The 20,641-nt window shown below is 38.6% G+C and overlaps 1 protein-coding gene across 1 annotated transcript in view; it reads left to right on the top strand.

Moving 5' to 3' along the window:
* Positions 1–10,243: 10,243 nt before the first annotated feature.
* The window catches only part of APELA (apelin receptor early endogenous ligand), a 52,670-nt gene continuing 42,272 nt past the window's right edge, over positions 10,244–20,641 (top strand). The window contains exons 1-2 of the mRNA XM_036764076.1: positions 10,244–10,373; positions 12,097–12,186. Of these exons, the coding sequence (XP_036619971.1) occupies positions 10,298–10,373; positions 12,097–12,185 (165 nt within the window). The 5' untranslated portion in view covers positions 10,244–10,297 and the 3' untranslated portion in view covers position 12,186. The remainder of the gene's footprint in view (positions 10,374–12,096; positions 12,187–20,641) is intronic.

Below are 20,641 nucleotides of genomic sequence, written 5' to 3'. Positions count from 1 at the left end.
ATTTCAAATATGGCCCGAGACACTTAGCAGTTGTTTGACCCTGGGCAAGCCACTTAACCATTGCCTCAGTTTCTTCAAATGAAAATAGAGAGTACAATAGCACCCCCCTCACAGGATTGTCATGAGAATCAAATGAGATAATATTTATAAAACGCTTAGCAGAGTGCTTGGCACATAATAGCCATGAAATAAATGCTTCTTCCCTTGTTCTCCTCCTACTTGTACACGCTAACTGAATGTTACTTTCCTTCAGGCACTCTACATGTCACCAAAAGGCCCTACTTCCTGTTTCCCATCTATGACTTATCTTCTGTCACCATGACTTTACTCAGACAGTCTCCCATAGGTGGAATGCACTTCACCGTCACTTCTGCCTCATATAATCCCTTGATTCAGTTTAAGGGCCACTTCCTACACCGACGGAGCCTTTCCTGATTCCCCCAAATGATAGAGACCCCGATGACTTTGTATCTACTCTGTAAATATTTTGTGTTTCCTTTTCTGTGTTAATGTTGTCTTACTCCCAATAAAGAGTGAGACAGGAACCATTTCCTTTTTCTCTTTATATCCCCAGGGCCTGGCAGAGTATGCACTGATAAATGCTCATTAGATTAATTCAACTAAGGAAGGAAAGCCCTTGTAAATACAAAAATATTTACGGCAGCCCTCTTTGTGGTAGCAAGCAAGCAAAAAGAAGAAAAGAAGAAGACAAAGAGGAAGAAGGAGGAGAAGAAAGGAGGAGGAAGAGGAGGAGGAGGAGGAAGAAGAAGAAGAAGAAGAAGAAGAAGAAGAAGAAGAAGAAGAAGAAGAAGAAGAAGAAGAAGAAGAAGAAGAAGAAGAAGAAGAAGAAGAAGAAAGATGGTTGCCCATTGATTAGGAAATGACTGAACAAATTATGGCATATGAATAAACCAGACTATTGAGCTATAAGAAATGATGAATTTGAAAAATTCAGAGGTACTTGTAAAGATGTATGTGAACTAACACAGAGTGAAGTAAGCAAAACCAGTAGAACAATCTAAAACATGGTCACAAGAAGTATCAGAATGCTGATAAACGTAGTGACCAATCTTGGCTTTACCAATGGTGAAGCACGTTTCCCTCCTCTCCATGGAGAAGTAGTGGACTGTAGCTGCAAAGTGAGGCAGGGAGAGAGAAAGAAGGGAGGGAACGCAGAGAAAAGAGACAGAAAATCAAGAGAGACAGAGACAGGGAGGGAGAGAGAGAGAAAGAGAAAAGAAGAGAGAGAAACAGAGAAAGAGACACAGAGAGAAACAGAGACAGGGAGAAAGGGAAGGAGAGATGAAGAAAGACAGAGAAACAGAGAGACAGGGACAGTCAGAGAGAGAGAAGGAGAAATGGAAAGAGAGACAGAGATAGACAGGGAAAGAGAGGGGGAGAACGGGGAGAGACAGAGACAGTCAAGGAAAAAGAGAAATGGAGAGAGAGACAGAGACAGACCTAGAGAAACAGAGATAGACAGGGAAAGAGAGACAGAAAGAAGCAGACAGAAGAAAAGAGAGAAGAAAGAGAGGGAGGGAAAGAGAGGAGAGGAAGAGGGAGGGACAGAGGGGGAGAGAGGGAGAGGGGGAGAGAGAGAGAGAGAGAGAGAGAGAGAGAGAGAGAGAGAGAGAGAGAGAGAGAGAGAGAGAGAGACAGCAGAGCAGAATCACAATTGCTTTTTAAGGTCCACTAAGTAAGCTACTCTTTTCAAATTCGCAGCCAATATCTTCTCTCCCCCACTTTCAGCATATCATGGGATTAGGTACCAAGGAGCCACCCAGCATTTGCTGTGTCATCCCAAAGAAACAAGGCATTCAACACATGTGTTTGCTCCACTCCCATACACACTCCATGAAGTTGATTTTCCCCTTCACTGGTAAATCCATTAAAAGTATACAGCACAACCCAGGAATCCCACTTTGTCCAGGTCAATGTCTCCTTCAGGGTATTCTTCTCCTAGCCAGTTACATGTTTTATTTTGGCCCTTAAAACCTTTGAGGAAAAAATAGACTTTATACCTCCAAACCCCTCTACCTAAGATAAAATATAATCTCACTGAAGGCACAGACTACCTGACTTGTTTGAATCTGTATTGCCAGGGTTTAGCACAGTAACTGGTAAATGGCAAAAATATTCTAACTAGCTGGCAATTTAACTTTAATTTTTGTATTCCCAGCACCCAGGACAGGCCCTGATATATAATAGGTGGTTAACAAATGTTTGTCGATTAACTGTTTGACTGAATTCCAAGGACATTTCCCAAGTTCCACTAAAAACTTGTCTTCCTAAAACTTCCTGATGCTTTTCCTACCCATTTTTCTATACCAGGTTTATTCTAAGATTGTCTCTTTTTGAAGTTCCAATCCAAGACAAACTTCACCAGCTATTGTCTCACCTTCTTCTATAATTCTAAAGCCCCTCCAGTTTTCTTCAACTCATTTTCCCACATCCTTTGTCTTCACCTACCTTTCTTTCCCTAGTGGCATATTTACCTCAGCATTGCTCTGTCTTCTTTAAGTCAGTTACTGGCTCATTACATAGTATCCTCTAAATCCACATGTGTATTACACATATATGTCTCTACTTTAATTGGGGAGTACTTAACAGAAGTCTGGTTTGTCTCTTTAGCTGTTCATCACAAGGACACACATGGAAGTTAAAGCTGCTGTTCGCAGGGCCTATATGTGTCTGCTTAATGCATGTACCATTCAGAGAAGCATAGTATCCTGAGTGGGAGAAGGACAGTCCCATTGTACCCAGTCCTGGTCCTGGTCCTGGTCCTTGCCAAATCACATCTGAAGTCCTTCAGTGCTAAATTTGAGAAGGGATTTTGGTAAACTGGTGCACTTTCAAGGAAGGGTGATCAGAATGGCAAGCAGACTGGAAATCAAGTCATAATAAGATCAGATAAAGGACCTAACAAAGACGTATAGGAGACAAGATAGCTATTTTCAGGTATTTTGAAGGATTGTTTCAAAGGACTAAAACTTGTTCTGCTTGGGTATAGAGGGCCAAAATGAGATCAAAAGATTGAAGTTTAAGGTAGGCAAATTTAGTCTTAATAAGGAAAAACTAGCAATTACAAATATCTAGACGGACTGTCTTTGGGGCAGTCGGCTCCTTGCCACTGGAGGCTGTCAAGAAGAGATTTGATGATCCATTTATGTTAAGGATGAGATCCATTTGTAGTACTCCCCCAGGAATTCAGATCATGTGAGAACAACAAGATCCTATTAAGTATTTGGATGCAAAATATTGGCTCTAACATCGTTGAAGTCCCAGTTGTCAAATGAAAGGGTATAGATTTTTAAGGGTTTTTTAGGTGGCACAGTAGATAAAGAACTGGGCCTGAAGTCAGGAAAACCTGAGTTCAAATCTGGTCTCAGACACTACTAGCTGTGTGACCCTGAGCAAGTCACTTAACCCTGTTTGCCTCAGTTGCCTCATCTGTAAAGTGAACTGGAGAAAGAAATGGCAAACCATTCTAGTATCTTTGCCAAAAAAATTCTAAAGGGCATCAAGAAGAGTCGAACACAACTGAACAACCTTTTAGTTATTGTGTCATGGACCTCTTTGGCCATCTAGGGAAGTCAATGGATCTCTTGTCAGAAAAATGTTTTTAAATGCGTAAGATACATAGAATCACAAAGGAAAACAATTATAGTGAAATAAAGTTGTGATTTTTTCCCATTCAAGTTCCCAGACCCCCTTAAAATCTATCCATGGTTTTCTTGGGGAGTCTATAGATCTGTAATAGAGGCAGAATCTTTCCCTTCTAAGTAAGTTAGTCTCCTCTCTCTACATCAACAAATTGGCATTGACAATCAAAGAAGTTCCAAGTGGAAGTAGAGATGGAAACTTCAATAAAGACAGGGGTCAGTGTCTCCCTTTTGCTTGTTTCTTCTGGGATGGTTGCTCCCTCATTTACTCAGGTATCTGTGGACCTGGTCTGTGTATCTGTCTCAGGTCCCAGTCTACAGTACAGCTAGACTTCGATGGCTCCTATGGTTAGCTCAGGTACAAATTAGCATTTGATCAAAGGAGCTAGTTTTGCCAAAGTGGCTATTCCTTATAGATGCCAGGCCTTCTGGATGGCCCTCCTCTACTTGTGTGTCTCCCATTCAGCACCTGAACCTCAGACCCATAGTGTGTTAGGAAAGTCAGTCCTTCCCTATCAGCATGTCTCATATATAGAGTTTGAGTAAAAGTTGGAATATGTGACCTCTGGCTTGCCTTCCAATTTTTTTATGTGAATACATGTATTTATTTTCCATTTTGCAAATAAAGTACTTTGTTACAATAAAGTGCTATATAAACTCAATTATTAGTATTAACACTCCACTAAAATCCTATTCCAGTGTTTAATCATGGCATGGAGGTAATTCTGGCTTTTCTAAGACCAAAAGAAAGACTTCACATAGGTACCCAGAGACAGATTTAATGTTTCCTGTTTAAAGACCAGTTTAGCCAAATTCAGCAAGTCTAACCGAGGAAGAATTGTCCACCAAATGATGAATTTTTCTGACTATAGCATCTAGGCATGAAAACATTACAACCCACATGAATGGATAAAATACCTAGGAGGATGAAATTACAAATCATTAAAATATCATTATGGTTGCTGTTGTTACGTGGTTGTCAAAAAATGCCAATAGAAGAAACTGTTCCAAACGCTGGATGTGATGTCTGAAGAAGAGCCATGTCTTACCCATAAAGCGACTGGAGACTGGTCACTTTTTGTACACTCTTAGTTTCTCCTCATTTCCCATTAGGCTGACCCCTTCATTCTAGAAGATCACTTCAGTCTTGGAATTCACACCTCAGAAGTATCCCACTGCAAAAAGGACCCCTCTCTCGGATTGGAGGGTGGGGGGGCTCCTCCCAGAATCTCCATTTAAGAAGGACAGCTATTTCTTCATTTCCTACCAGGCTGTATTTCTTTGGACTTTTTCACTATGTTCTATGCTAGGTACCTTCTTTCTCACTTTCTCACTCCCATCCCTTTATATGCTGTCTTCCTCACTCAAACACAAGCTCCTTGAGGGTAAGCATCATCCTTCTTTGTGCTTGTATTTGTATTCTCAATGCTTAGCACAGTGCTTGGTATATAATAAACACTTAATGAAAGCTTGTTGACAGGATGACATGTTTTTATTGAAATAGTATTCTTTGTAGTAGAATAGTACTGTGCTATAAAAAATGCCAAATATGATGGACTCAAGGAAGAATAGAAAGATTTAGATTAATCGATGCAAAGTGAAATAAATACAACCAAAAAAAACCACAGCCAATGACAGCAGCAAAGTTAATAGAAAGAACAATCACTATAAAACAAGAGAAAGTGAATATTGCAAAGTCACAAAAAACAACCGTCCACAAAGAAGAGCTATGAGAAAATAATCCCTCTCCTCTCCTTTGCAAAGGGGTTGGGGGAAGGGGTCCAGATTGCATATAATGTCATATTTTTAAAATGTATTATTGTGACAGGTTTTTTTTTCTTCTTTTTTTTTTTCAAAATGTGTTTTTCTTATAATAAGGAGAGAAGGGAGGGGAAAATCTAGGCAATGGAAAAGTGCAAATAGCAATAAAAATCTATGGTCAAATATGGTCAAAAAATAAAAGTACTGATTCTTTTAAAAATTTTTAAAAGATAAAAATAAAGACCAACTTAATGTTTTCAAAAGAAAGGATATTCTTATCTGCCAGCCTTCCAAAAGATGTTAGCTTTTTCAATTTTTTAATTTGATTAATTAATTCAACAACAGAAATCTTGGGTCCAAAATCAAGGAGTGAGAGAGGAATATACTGGGAGAAACAGAAAGGGAGAGGTAGAATGGGTTAAATTATCTCACATAAGAGGGAAGAAAAAGCTTTTACAGTGGAGGGGGAGAGATGAGGGGGAGTGAGTGAACCTTACTCTCATCAGAACTGACTCTAAAAGGGAATAGCAGACACACCCAACTGGGTACAGAAATCTATCTTACCCTACAGGAAATTAGGAGGGGAAGGGGATAAGAAAAGGGGGAAGGGTGATAGAAAGGAGGGCAAATTGGGGGAGGAGGTAGTCAGAAGCAAAACACATTTGAGAAGGAATAGGGTGAAAGGAGAGAGAGAATAGAATAAACAGAAGAAGGGATAGGATGGAGAGAAACAGCATTAGTTAAGTGTGGAAAAAAATTTTGAAGCAAGTTTCTCTGATAAAGGCCTCATTTCTCAAACATATAGAGAACTGAGTTGAATTTATAAAAATAAGAGCCATTCACCAATTGATAAATGATCAAAAGATATGATTAGTTTCTAGATGAAGTAATCAAAGCCATCTATAGCCATATGAAAAAATACTCTAAGTCAATATTGATTGGAGAAATAAATGCAAATTAAAATAATTCTGAGATACTACCTCACGCCTATTAGATTGGATAACAGGACAGAAAAGGTAAATGACAAATGTTGGAGGAGATGGGGGAAAAATGAGACATTAATGCATTGTTGATAGAGTTGTGACCTGATTCAGCCATTCTATAGAGCAATTTGGGCTACAATTTCAGCCATTCTATAGACCAAAGGCCTATAAAACTATGAATACCCTTTGACTTAGCAATACCACTATTCAGTCTGTATCCCAAAAGAGATAAAAAACAAAAAGGAAAAGGACCTATATGTACAAAATTATTTATAGCAGTTCTTTTCTGAGGGCAAAGAATTAGAAATTGAGGGTTGCCCATCAATTGGGGAATGGCTGAACAAGCTGTGGTATGTGATTATGATGGAATATTACTGTGCTATAAGAAATGATGAGCAGGATGCTCTCAGAAAAACCTGGAAAGACTTTCATGGGCTGGTGCAAAGTGAAATGTACTGTGTACAAAGTAACAGCGATATTGTAAGATCATCAGTTGTGAATGACTTAGTTATTCTCAGCAACACAATGATCCAAGACAACTCTGAAGGGCTTATGATAAAAAGTGATATCCATCCCCAGAGAAAGAACTGACGGTATCTGAATATAGACTGAAGCATACTTTTTTTTTACTTTTTTATTTTTCTTGAGTTTTTTTTTTGTCTGTTTCCTCTCACTACATGACTATTATAGATATGTTTTGCATGACTACACATATATAACCTATATCAAATTGCTTGCCTTCTCAGTGGGGGTGGAGAGGGAGCAAGGGAGAGAATTTGGAACTCAAAGTTTTAAAAACATAAGTTAAAAATTGTTTTAAGGTGTAACTGGGGAAAAATAAATTTAAAAAAAAAAGTCTTGGGTCCTAGTCAATGACATCCCTTGTCATTTATGGAGCAATACTATATAATAGATCCAGTAGTATTTAGTTAATTTTATGCAGCCATGCCTTTAAATTGACAATGTACCCAGAAGCTATAGTTCCTTTAAGATTTTCCTGTTGAAATAGGACTAGGAGGTCCTCTCACACACCCCCACCTTGAGGTTTTTACTGAGAAATGTGTGAAAATATAATAGATTTTAAATATATGCAATAATGGTTTGAGAACTACAAACTAGATCGTTGTTATAAGAAGTTTCTTTTCCTTTTTTCCCCCAATGGGAGGAAGAGGAGAGAAAATAAACTCTTGCTAATTGAAAAATAAAAAGATGTTTAAAGAGAACTACATGCTAGAAAAGAAGTATGATCTGAAGACAGCTGAACCTGGGGAAGTACTAGGTAGGAAAAGGCAGTGAAGATGAAGAAACCTATTGCGATGCAAGGTCATGTATAGTGCGTGATATCCAGCCAATCCTCTTCTCGTAATTCTGGCACAGGGAATTACCATGCCCAAAAGCTGAGCAGTTGTTAAGGGGCCACACCTAGACACAGAAGGAAAGATGACATTTCTTGAGCAGACAAAAGGATTGGGTCTCTGTGAGTCTGTGGGTAGTGTTAGAGACTAAAAGGGCTGGTAGAGCTGAACAGCTCACTTGGTAATCCATAGTAAGTGGTAAATACATGCTGCCTCAAATGCTATAATTCTTTCAAGTAGTGAATTACCTTTTGTGTGGGAAGGGAGAAGATGCGACATGAGCATTCAGAAGGAAATAAGGACAAATTCTAAGTTATTTGGGGAAAATCGTTCAAGTAAAAAGTCTAGAAACACTCATAAGTTTTTGAGATACCATGGAAGTTCTTATTTTGGGAACTTCTGTATGTTTATGGTTTTAATGAAACTATAGTTAACAAAGTAAAAGATTATGAACTGGTTTCTAGATTGAGGATAACTTTATGGATTGATTTTAAGCCTAAAGAACAATAGTGTCACTACTTTTACCTAAACCTGGGAAACTTACACAAAGCAAAAAGTTTTCATAGGCAACACTACCTTACCATACATTGTTCCCCTTCATAGTCCATACTCTGGAAAACTGAATTATTCACCATTCTCCATATTCCTGGTACCTTATTCCATATCTGTGCCTTTGTTTTCATAATTTTCTAGCTCAGAACAGATTCATAGGGTCAGAGAAGTAGAGCTACAAGGAACTTCAGAGACCATGTAGTCCAGTCTCCTTATTTTATAGAGAAGTGAAAATAAAGATTAAGTGACCTGTCCAAGGTCCCACAGTTAGAGTCTGAGGAGGGATTAGAACCCACGTCTTCTGACACCAGAACCGGTGCTTTTTTCTCTGCACTATCCACTCTCTCAAAAGAAGAGAACTCTTCTCTCCCCCTTTGCCTTTCTACAATTCAATCTCTACCTGGTGAAATCCTAACTATTGTTCAGGGAACCAGCTTGGTGATTCTTCCTTTATAAAGTCTTCCCCATCCCCCCAGCAAAACAAAACAAAACAAAAAAAAAAACTCCAAGTCCTGGCCATAGGATGTTTTTTTCACTTCTCTTGTGAACTTAAAATCTAATTTGTAATATAATTAGCTATGTATCTGTCTTGTTTCTCCCACTAGATTGCAAGCTTCTTCAATCAAATGGGCTAACATTTGTAAAGTTTGCAAAGCACTCTTTAAATGCTGCCGTTGTTATTGGGACCTCATCTAATGGATCTTGATATCCCCCAAGGAGCCCAATTCCCTGACTTGCACATTATAAGCATTATGTGTTCTTGCATTATCTAACCAATCATATTCAATTGATTTTTTGCAGCCATGTGCAGAGCTCTAATAATGAATCTGGAACTAAATATAAAAAAATTATTTCTGAACTATAGCCAGAGTTATCCTTTCTACCTATAGCACTTTCCCATCACATCATCATTCATTCTGGTTAACTTTCAAAGTGCAATGTATGCCTCGAATGACAGCACCAGTAGCAGCATACCTACTGCTTGCCAAGGACTAACCATAATGTGTGTAAGAGATCAACAATATTTTAACATAAAGGTAAAAATGCTGAGTCTGTCATTGGATGGAACTTGCCTAAGTTTCCTTCTTTTTTTCTAATTCCCATTCCTAGCCCCCTCTCACATGCCAGCGTAGAAGAATAGAGCACTAGCCACGTTCCTCTGGTTCTGACTGACTTTTATCCCCCCGGCAGCAAAAGGTATTTTTTTTTCTTAAAATAAATCTGTCAGGGCCACTTTCTACATTTTAGTTTGTTTTCCAAACTGAAAGCCTCAGGATTTCCAAGACTAATTTCAGGCTGTTCTGAACCCTAAGAATACTTCATGGTACAAAAGGCACACCAGATTTTGTAGTTTACAAATTCCCTCTGAATAGCCACCACTTTGCAGCTAGTTTGGGGAACAGAAAGCATTTCAGCAGCTAGCCCTGCCACAAAGCGCTACTAGGGGTTCTTAAGTAAGGGCTGCAGAATTCTTTCTGAGAGGGACAAAAGAGAGACTTCCTGTCATTCCCATTACTTTCTGCATGTGGGACCAATATGGGCAATGCAAAGTTTAAACAGTTGCAAATGCAGAAGGGGAGGGGGCAGTATCATGCCTTGTTTTACATATTTCTCTATTTCTAGGTTGAATTTAAAGCGAAGTCTTAGCATTCTGCTTTCGGAAAGCTAGTAGACCCCAGTGAAGTGGTTGTTTACTAGGATGCTCCATTTCACCATTATTTGCTTATGGAAAATAAAGGGGAGTGACAGGAAAAGGGAGAGGGGTGTAGGAGGGGGTTGGGAGAAGAGGGAGGCACTGACCACAGTGCAGCACCAGTAACCTTGTCTTATGTGATCATTAACCTTGCTGGAAGGCGCAGCTGGCAACTCACTCTGAGGTTTGTCATTAGAATTTTGAGCTGAGCCACACAGATACTGCCGGAGTATTTAAAGGATTGTTTGGTTTTCTGGGAGTGCTCTGGCTATCTTTCCGTGTGGCAGCAAAATGAGATTTCAGCTGCTCTTTTTTCTATTCCTTTTTTTCACGATGGGTATACTGCTTATCAATGGACAAAGGCCAGGTAGGACTTTTACATTAACATGTTTGAATTGCATTATAGTGATATGTGTGATATGTCTACATACAGATATGCATATGTATGTATAATATGTGTGTGTGTGGTATGTGTCTATCTATATACCTTTGTCTTCTGGAGATAGTTGATAGTGACTCAGGGAAATGTTTATGAATTCCAAAGCATGCTCTGCTCTCTGGTTAATTGCTTTGATAGACCGTTAAAGTGATAGCTGAAGACAAATATAAAGATAAATGAGATACATTTAAGTTTTGCATCAGCAAGTTCAAAACATTGAACTCTGAGCTGTTGCAAATTTTTTTTGCAGTCCTGACCATCCGGAAAATTGGTGTGCTCATTAAAGCACTAAATAAAATCTTATATGTATAGCTAAATGGTAGAATACTAAACAGTTCATTTAAACACCTTTGCTGAAGACTAAGTTTAAGTGGGTTTTTTATACCTTAATAGAATCACTGTGTAGCAGAAAGCAATTGAACTTTCTTAAGGGCAGTAGCTATTCTATTTCTAGCAATAAAATTGAGGTGGTTCTCCTCAAATAAACAAAAAAAAAGAGAGAGAGCAAGCAATGTTCTAGTAGTGCCTTTATGAATGCAAAACAAAAACGTCCTGGGAATGGCAGGCATACATTCTTTTGGAACATAGTATTTCTTTGCTTTAAGTATATTCAGTAATTATCTCCATTATGGTGCTAGGCTACCAGGGTTTTTAATAAAATTGTATATTATAAAGCCAGGAAACCATTCTAATTCCACAAACATTTGTTTAGCATCTAACATACATCAGACACAGTGATAGGCACTGGGGATACGAACAAACACATTAATAGTCCCTGCCCTCAGGGAGCTTATATTTTAAAGAAAATCAAAAGAACATGTTAATATCCTTTTACATCCATGATTCCAAAAAACTGGCACCCATCACAGTAAGAAGATGAGTTATTTTTCTGAGCCATGGAACTCAAACTAACAAGTTCAAATAATGAGATCATATGTTAAGTTACCTGTCAGGGGACATGAATTTTAAAAGTGGGCAACTGAAATAACAAACTGAAAAGACCAAGTGTAAGAAAATGGGTATATAAGAGTACATACCATTAGTCTAGTTAGGATAGAGAAAAGGTTATCCAGAGAATGAGCACAGGGTAAATCACATGTTCATGACTGGCTCCAGTTCAGACTATCTTTTTTGTTGTTGTTGACCAGAAGCTCACTTACTCTGAGAATAAATCGCAACCGGTATCCATGTGGTATGTCCTCTGACATTCACAAGGAAAACTGTACTTTTCCAAATGAGCCCTGTTCCATTGTTTATAGCTTTCGGTTCTTCCACACACCGAAGTCTGTAGAATGAAGTTTACTTTGGTCAAGGTTCTTGTAAAATATTGGTGATTAATCCACTGGACAGAAACTTAAAGGGCAAGTTTTGTTTAAGTAAGCAGCCCTTTAAAAGTAAAGAAGATGACAACCCTGGCTATACTGAGCTTGAAAATGCCCTCCTTGATTCATTCTGATTACTTTGTTAGCATTTTAGTAATACACGTGAATTATGCATCCTGATGCCCCTTGTCACATGAATTATCCCCCAGCAAACAAATGACTACCAGGCAGCCTGGTTCCAAAAGATTTCTTTGCATGCTCCAGCAACATAACATGCGATTTTCTGGGGGGTGGCAGTAAAAAATGTTTTTTTCTTTTTCTAATTGCAGGTAACCTGGCATTGAGAAGAAAACCACATAGACACATCTGTCCCCAGAGGAGATGCATGCCCCTCCATTCCCGGGTGCCCTTCCCCTGAGGTATTTCTGATAGCAAAAATGGCTTTCTTAAAATTTCAGCAGTGTTCATTCATATCCGGGTTGGAGCTGACAATAAAATCAGGCGCCAGGAGAATGCAATTATGAATGTGCCTCTAAACATGTGTTTTGAAATGCTGCGTGGGTAGCGGAGCATGTTCCCCAGAATAAGCACATTCCAAGTTAGACTTACATGGTATTTTTTTTTAAAGCACTTGGAGATGCCTTTCTTAACCAAACCACAGCCAGCCACAATCTATTTGGTCTTGATTCTTGGTCATTTCTTTTTGCCTGCAGACAGGGTTTGAAAAGAGAACAAAACCTACTTGTTCATCTAACTCCAAGGCAGTATTCCTAGCCTCTCCAGTGTGGCTGGTGCTGATTACTAGGCTTTCTAGGGGAACCAGGGAGGGGGCGGGAAATGGGAAGTGGGGGAGCACTTGCTGCTGCCCTAATTTGCCTTTTGCAGCTTCAGATCCTAAATTAGCTTTCCCTTAATTTCCCACCCACCAAAATGCTAATCTTTTCACTCAGGAAACTGCCTTCCCTATCACCAAGAATACAGTTTGAATCTATTAACTTTTAAAAGGTGCTAAAGTAGAAATACTTCGCTTAAAAATATTCCCGTTGGTTTTCAACTGCCATGATTTTAAAGTCTCCATTCCTTTTCAAAGACTTTTTTTTTAAGCCTTTCAAAATGGCTCAGGAGCTCAGCCTCTGAGCTGAGCAGTGTGCATATGCAAACACTAATTAACTAGTCCAGTTAGCCTGTATGTAGCTTTTATGGCTTCCATTGCAATGCCCATTGTTTGCTAGATGTTTTTCCTATCAGGTTAAAGCCCTGTGGTAAGAAGTCAGAAGAAGGAACTTAAAAGGTATAGTGATAGGTAACTATAGACAAGGATAAAACCCAGAAAGAAGCATGCTTTTTCAGTGCTCTGCTTGACTGCAGCTTGCATAGAGATATTTTGCATTAAAAACAACTAGGGTATGTATCTTTATACCAGCAGAATGTGTCAGGAGGATTTTCCAAGCATTTTGTAATTTATAAATTACAATGAGTATTGCTAGCATCAGACAATAGCAAGAAGATTCCTGCATATTAGTAAAGAAAGAGGGAGACACTCTTGCATAATGAAACACAAAGCATCCCTTATCCACCGGTCATCACGGCTTTCCCCACTAACTGCTGGCCATAAAAAAAAACCAGTCAATGTTGCAGGTAAACAAGTTGCTAGTTGGAATAAGAAAGTCTAAAAGGTTAAGGAAAATTCTGCCTTGGACAGAGCATTTGCAAAAAGAATTCCAGAGACTATTTCTTTTTCTTCTCTTTGTATCACTATCACCTCACAGGTGCCTGACACATAGTAGGAGGTCAGTTAATGCCTTTTGAATCTAAATGAACTGAATTAAAACTTACATTAATTTCTAGTAAGTCTTAACTTCAGGCCACTGAGATGTGGCCCAAAAGTTCAGTTAATTCTAGCTTAAATTCTCTCATTCATTTTTTCAGCATCTAGGTCAAGAAAACACTGTTGCTACAAGCTTTGCACCTAGTTGTTTGAGGTTTTTCAAGTACTAAAAAACTTTTTTGTACAACTAAAGGCATGCATACACAGTGTTGATATATTTCCCAAGATTACTCTGTGTCATTGCTGCTAACAAATATTATATTAAAATTAGGGTAGAAATAAGAACTAAAACTGTGATTTCTCCAAGTGAAGAAGAAGCTCCATTTACCAATGAAGATCAGCACCTTCTCTAAATTTAGAATTTTAAAGAGTTGCAACTTGCCCAGGGTTACACATCTATAGTTTGGGAGAGGGGAGGCACTGGCAACAGAGGCAGAGCTTTCCTGGCTTTGAGGTCAGCTCACTTATCCACTCCACTCCACTGCCTCTCATTAAAATTTGGTAAGAATAATTATGCATTACATTGTGACATTCTATAACAGACTTGTCACATTGGATCCTCACAACAGACCAGTAGGTTAGACGTGGCAAGTTTTATCCCCATTTTATAGATGAGAAAACTAAGGCTCGATGAAGTTGGCTTTCCTAGAATCACACAGTAAGTGGCAAGACCAAGATGCAAACTGAATCTTCTAACTTCATGTTCATGCCACTAACCCACACACCCTCTCCCAGTATTATAACTTCCCTTTATCTCATGTCCTTATTAGGCCTTTTTTATAGGCACTAACAAAGCCAGGGAAGTTGGGCTATAAGGCCTGGAGGCTCTCCCTTTCATCCTTAGTAAGGCCTAGGCCAACATTCTTTCACCTCCACGTTTCCTGCATGCTTTAAGCACAAATTGAATGTGGAGGGTTGGCTCCATTTAGACCAAGGCGGACCATGTAACAGGGTAGATAAACTGAATAAAATGTAGTTTCCATTGGAAGCTTTTCAGATTAGTCCCTTGGTGATGAATTCTTTGGTTCACTTATTAGTGATGCATGCTGACCCCACTGTTACTTAGACAAATTGTCTAGCCCTTCCCATTGAGCTGGTTTCATTAAAATAGCTAGCTACTCTGTATACGACTTATCTGACTGACTCTTCATTTTGACATTAGGCGGCCAAAGCCTTAGAGTCCTAAGTGATAGATCTGTTACAAGAATGGGGAACAAGATGATGATTGTCAGTGATAAGCCAGAAAATCCTCCATTAAGTGTTTGTGCAAGGGAGATAAGTAGCAGCCAAAGGTAGCCTGAATTTGTTAACTTTTGTCCACTCTCCCAAAATTTCCCTCTTCTAGTAATAAAATCTAACTGGGCTGTTTTTACATTCTGGGCATTGCAGATGAACCTTCTGATCCACTGAGGAACACAAGTATATTTTAATTTTGATCATAAGAGCTCTCTGGGTACTGACTTTAGAACTGACTAATTTCTGGAACTAAACATATATCATTATCTCATACTTCCTAATTCAATTCAACAAGCATTGACTAAGCACCTACTTTGTATTGGTCCCAGTGTTCATTGATGGGGCCTGAGAATCTAATAGGAGAAAATGACATTAATGTTTGAATTTTTTTTAAAGACTAATGGGGGAAATAGGGTATTTATATGAATAGTTATACTGTGTTAGGTTACAGTAAGTACATAGAACATGTATGTACTCAAACAGAATGATGTGAAATGTTAAAGGGAAAGAATACTTTTAAATTGAAAGGTGCTGAGTGGGGGGTGGGAGTGCAGCGGTGAGATCAGAGAAGGGTTTACAAAGGAGAGATGACACCTGACTTGAGCCTTGAGGAAACCCTTGATGGATTTCAACAAGCCAGTGTTATTATCACAATTAGAGAAATCTCTTTGAGATATGAGGACCAAGAGAAACATATTGCGAGCAAGTATTTTGCCATTTACCTAACTTATGGAGGCTCAGTAGGTGGAGTATTGGGGGACTTTCTAGAAAGGACTATTACCACTTGCTGATGAACAATGTGACCAGCCAAAGTCTTGAGCTGTTTGTTGAGCAAGAGTTAGACACATGTAAGCTTGCCGGACTTGAGAAAGTGGCAGCTATGTTCTCTGGGGCTCCTAGGAAAAGACATGACATGAGTACTGTCTGTGTGTGTTTTTTCTAGTATAAAGACCGACAGGCTGCTGAGGAAGTGAGGGTATTGTGTGCCTGCCTGTCCCTTTTCAGAGTGTCTTTTGTGTGCTATCGTCACACTGAGTAGCCTCTGTTAATAAAGAGTTTTCTAGTAAGTGTTTTCTGGTTTTAAAAAAAAAACACTAGAATTTATTGAATGTGGGAGTAACATTGTCAGATCTGTGCATAAGGAAAATCATTTTGGTAGCTGTGTGGAAGACGGACTGAAGTGAGGAGGCAGGAAGATCATCAGCCAGGAAGCTATTGCAATAATCTAGGTGAAAGGAGATGTGGACCTGAACTGAGGTAGTGGTTGAGTGGGTAAACAGAAGAAGTAGGATAGAACAATATTATAGAGGAAGAAATGGCAAGATTGGGCCACTGAATGGATTTGTGGAGTGACGGACAATAAGGAGACGAGGATAAAACCAAAGTTACAAATCTGGGAAGCTGGAAAAACTGTAGCACCTTTGATATAAATAAATGAAGAAAGGTGGGTTGTAGAGGAAGGCGGAGTGTAAAGCTAATGAATTCCATTTTGAACATATTGAGTTTAAGATCTCTACTAAAATATACAGTTTACAATGTCCAATAGGCAATTTGTGATGCAGAATTGAAGCTCAAGGAAGGGACAGTAATATCAAATATTGAGGTCAAGAAGGATGAGACCTAAGAAAAGATTACTTCATTTGGCATTTAAGAGATCATCAACAACTTTGGAGAAAACAGTTTCAGTTGAGTGATGAGGTCAGAAACTATATTGCAATCAAAAGATAATAAGGGTCTGCTGAACTAGAGTCAAAGTGGTGAGAATGGATGATGGTGAGATCTCAGGAGTAGAATAGATTAGACTTGACAATTGATTATGTGGGGGTAGTAGCAGCAAAGGGAGAAGAAAGTCAAAGATGACTCTGAGGTTCCAAACTTGTAAGTTGGGAGGAAGGGAGAACCAGCAATAAAAATGGGGAACTTACAGTAGGAAAGGGGACAGGTTGTAGGGGAGAGATAATGAGTTCAGTTCAGGATATGTTGAGTTTGAGGTGATGATGGGATATGGATGAAAATGTCCAGTAGCTGGTTGGAAATGTGAAGTTTAGAGGAGAGGTTATAGTAGCAGATATGGAATGTCCCACAAAGAAGAAAATATTGAAGCCATAAGAAAAGATAAGAAAGACAATATAGAGACTAAAGATAAGAGTACTGAAGACAGGTCCATAAGGAAAGCTTCAATATTGGATAAAGGAGGGGAGAAAAAGAGGCTACAGGAGTGAAAGATGCAAGCAGAGAACCACTAGAGTACAGTGTCAAGGGATTCTGGGGAGGTGAGAGATCAAAGAAAGGCTAGTCAAAAGTGTCAGATGCTGCAAAATGGTCAAGGAAGGTGGGGGGGTGGGGTAAGGGAAGCCACTGGATTTGGTGATAAGAGGGTCAGTGATGACACTGGAATGAATTAGTTCAATAAAGTGAAAGAAGCCAGATTACAAAAGACTGTGGAAATGCAAAAGTAGAAACAATCAGAACAGTAGACTAGCAGTTCTCAAACTTTTTGGCCTCCTTTTAAGACCCCTTTATGCACTTAAAAATTATTGAGGATCCTAAAGAGCTTTTGTTTATGTGACATCTCAAATAAATATTTACCATTGTTAGAAATTGAAAATGATACAATTTTTAAATATTTATTAGTTCATTTTAAAATAACAATGATGATCCCATGTTCGTATAAATAACATCTTTTTGAAAAGAAACTATATTTTCCAAAAAAATTAGTGAAAATGGCATGGTTTTCCATATTTTTGCAAATCTCTAATGTCTGATGGGTGAAAACTGGATTCTCATACTTGCTTTCAATATGTTGTGATATGTTATTTTAGCTGAAGTACATGAAGAAATTCCAGCCTTGCATAGATAAGTAAGTGAAAGGGAAATGAGTATTTTAATAGCCTTTACAGGAAATTGTGGATATTTTTCTTTGATGTTATACCAAAACTTGACAAGTAATGTTTCTTAAATATTAGCTGCAATGTGCAATCTGAAGCCATATCAATGAACTTTTCACAATTCACTGGTCTCTCTTTCACTTTGAATGCATCTTAACCATGAATGTTTTCATGACAACATATATTGGTCATTGGGGTGGGGGGAGGGACTGGTTCACTGAATTATGTAAATATTCCAAATATTGACACATTCATTAGACTATATTTTTTAAAAATCATATTTGTTAATATCACCACCAATCCTATCAGAAAAGTCATTAAATATTGGGAAGCTATCGAGTTCACAGTGGCAGATACAATTTTTCCAAAATTCAAAATTTTGCTTGAAAACTTAATTTTATGATTAGCAACAAACACTAATAGTTGTTTTCCTTGAAGCAACAGACTCACTGGGTTCATTTTGAGAAAATACCTGCCCAAAATCCAAGTCTGAATAATCATAGCTTGTCAGTTACTCTTTCAAGTTAAAATGGTGTTCTATATTTTTTTTGGAGGGGGGAAGGCAGGGCAATTGGGGTTAAGTGACTTGCCCAAGGACACACAGCTAGTAAGTGTGTCAAGTGTCTGAGGCCGCATTTGAACTCAGGTCCTCCTGACTCCAGAGCCAGTGCTCTACTCACTGTGCCACCTAGCTGCCCCCAAAATGGTGTTCTATTAAAAAAAAAGCCAGTAGTTCAGCTGACAACTCAGTCGCCTGACTGCTTTTCCTCAAGAAACCACTGTACTGCAATATGCAGCAGCTTCATCACACAGAATATTAAAAGAATAGTTAATAATTTTTGGCTTCATCAAAGACATTCTTAAGTGAAACTTGCATATGTGTGTATGTATTTGTATATGTGCATGTATATACATACATATATGTATATATATATGTATATATATATATATACTTACTTTATATGTGTGTGTATGGGTACATATACACACACATAGAGAAGGAGGGAGCAGGGAAAGAGAGACCACGCATGACAGTGAAGAACACAATAGCTTGTGGTACAATTTGGTGCCACTACCTTGATTTGTACTAAAATATCAGCAATCTGGGGCAGCTAGGTGGCGCAGTGAGTAGAGCACCGGCCCTGGAGTCAGGAGGACCTGAGTTCAAATCCGGCCTCAGACACTTGACACATGTGCTAGCTGTGTGACCTTGGGCAAGTCACTTAACCCCAACTGCCCTGCCAGAAAGCAAAAAAAAAAAAAAAATCAGCAATCTTACCCAGTCTTGCTTTTGGACTATCATTGCTAATATCAACATGATTGTTCCTGGATAGACCACAAGATTCAAAAAAAGCTATTTAAACACTTTGAATATTTTGGCGCCAATTAGATTTGCTACCAAACATTCACATAAGAGATCTTCAGTGATTAGTTGGTACTGATATTGGACACAATATATATACATGGAGAAGAGAAAGTCAAGTCTCACCTGTAGGAAAGGCAAAAATACAGTTCTTCAGATGAAATATTAACTCAATCTTCATGTTTGCAACTAATTAATTTAATTAATAGGCCATGTAGTCTCTAGGAAACTCCAAAGAACACTCATAAGAGAATGAGAGCAAAAAAAACCTAATAATGTTTCAGCACTATGAAATAGTTTTATCTCATTGACCCCTTGAAAGGGTCTCAAGGACCCCCAGGGGCCTGAAGTACATACTTTGAGAACCACTGGTGTAGATTTAACAATTTTATATGACATGAAGAAACGATCCCTGGTTTCTGGATGTTCAAACTCTGACATTTAGTATCTCTGTGACCTTGGGCAAGTTATTTAATATCCTTGGGCCTCAGTTTCTTTCTCTTTAAAATGGGTGAAGCAGGAGGGAAGGCAGGACTAGATGGCCTCTAATGTCCCTTCTACCTTTAGATCTATGATCCTATGAATTTGAATTTCAGGTAAAAGAAGTGAGTAAGCGAGAACTGGATATTGTGTGTGTGTGTGTGCGCGCGCGTGCGTGAGTGTGCGTGTGTGTGTGTGTGTGTGTGTTAGGTGTCTGTGTGGATTAAGAGTAGAACTTGGTTTACCAAAATGCAGACTTTCCTAAATACCTTATTTCAAAGCTAACTGGAAAAAAAAGGACAGCAAAGATAAGCAATTCATAATCTAGAATTTCTTAGCACAGAGATAATCTATATCTTCATCAATATGACAGCAAAATTGTTTGTAATTTATCTAGCTTAACATCACAGTGTTAGTGTGATACATGTGCACTTAAAATGTTCCATTCTTCTATTAAAGAATATTCAGTGACAGACCAAAAACTAACTTTAGAATTATCTTCCTTCATGTTGAAAAAGATGTTAATTTCTCATTGTAAAAGAAGTTAACATTTTTTAAACATCATTCATGAATATGCCTTTTCACAGATATCTGAAGCACCTACATGCTGCCATGTTTCTTTAGAATCAATCTCTGCAGTGACTCTACTCAACTCCCTATCCCATTCCCCACAATGACTTTTCCTTTTTATCTTATCCCCCACTTGCACCCCACTCCATCCCCACACTTGCAGTAAATTACTTAAGTTTCTGATTTCCCATCTAACTGGAACTTCCTCAACTACCTTCCTCCATTCTTTCTTGCATCATTTTTGCTTTTTTTTCCTCTCCAGTCCAAGACCAAACATCCTTATTCTTCCCTGAGGCTAATCCCTCAACTTCTGCCTTTGGTCACACACCTGAAGGATGTTTCTCTAGCATTCACCCCACCTTTCCCATGCATCTACTATCTCTCTTTCCAATGATTCATTATCTGCAAGCTCAGAGTCATCCTAATCCCAGAAAAGTCTTCTGGCCTTCTGGTCTCATCCAGCCATTTTTTTCTCCTTTTTGCTGCTCTTAGGGAGAAATATCTACATC

Source organism: Trichosurus vulpecula, chromosome 6, assembly GCF_011100635.1.
Source record: "Trichosurus vulpecula isolate mTriVul1 chromosome 6, mTriVul1.pri, whole genome shotgun sequence".
In the NCBI taxonomy this organism is placed as follows: Eukaryota; Metazoa; Chordata; class Mammalia; order Diprotodontia; family Phalangeridae; genus Trichosurus; species Trichosurus vulpecula.
The sequence above is the reverse complement of the archived record's forward strand: the minus strand, read 5'-3'. Positions and strand labels throughout refer to the sequence as shown.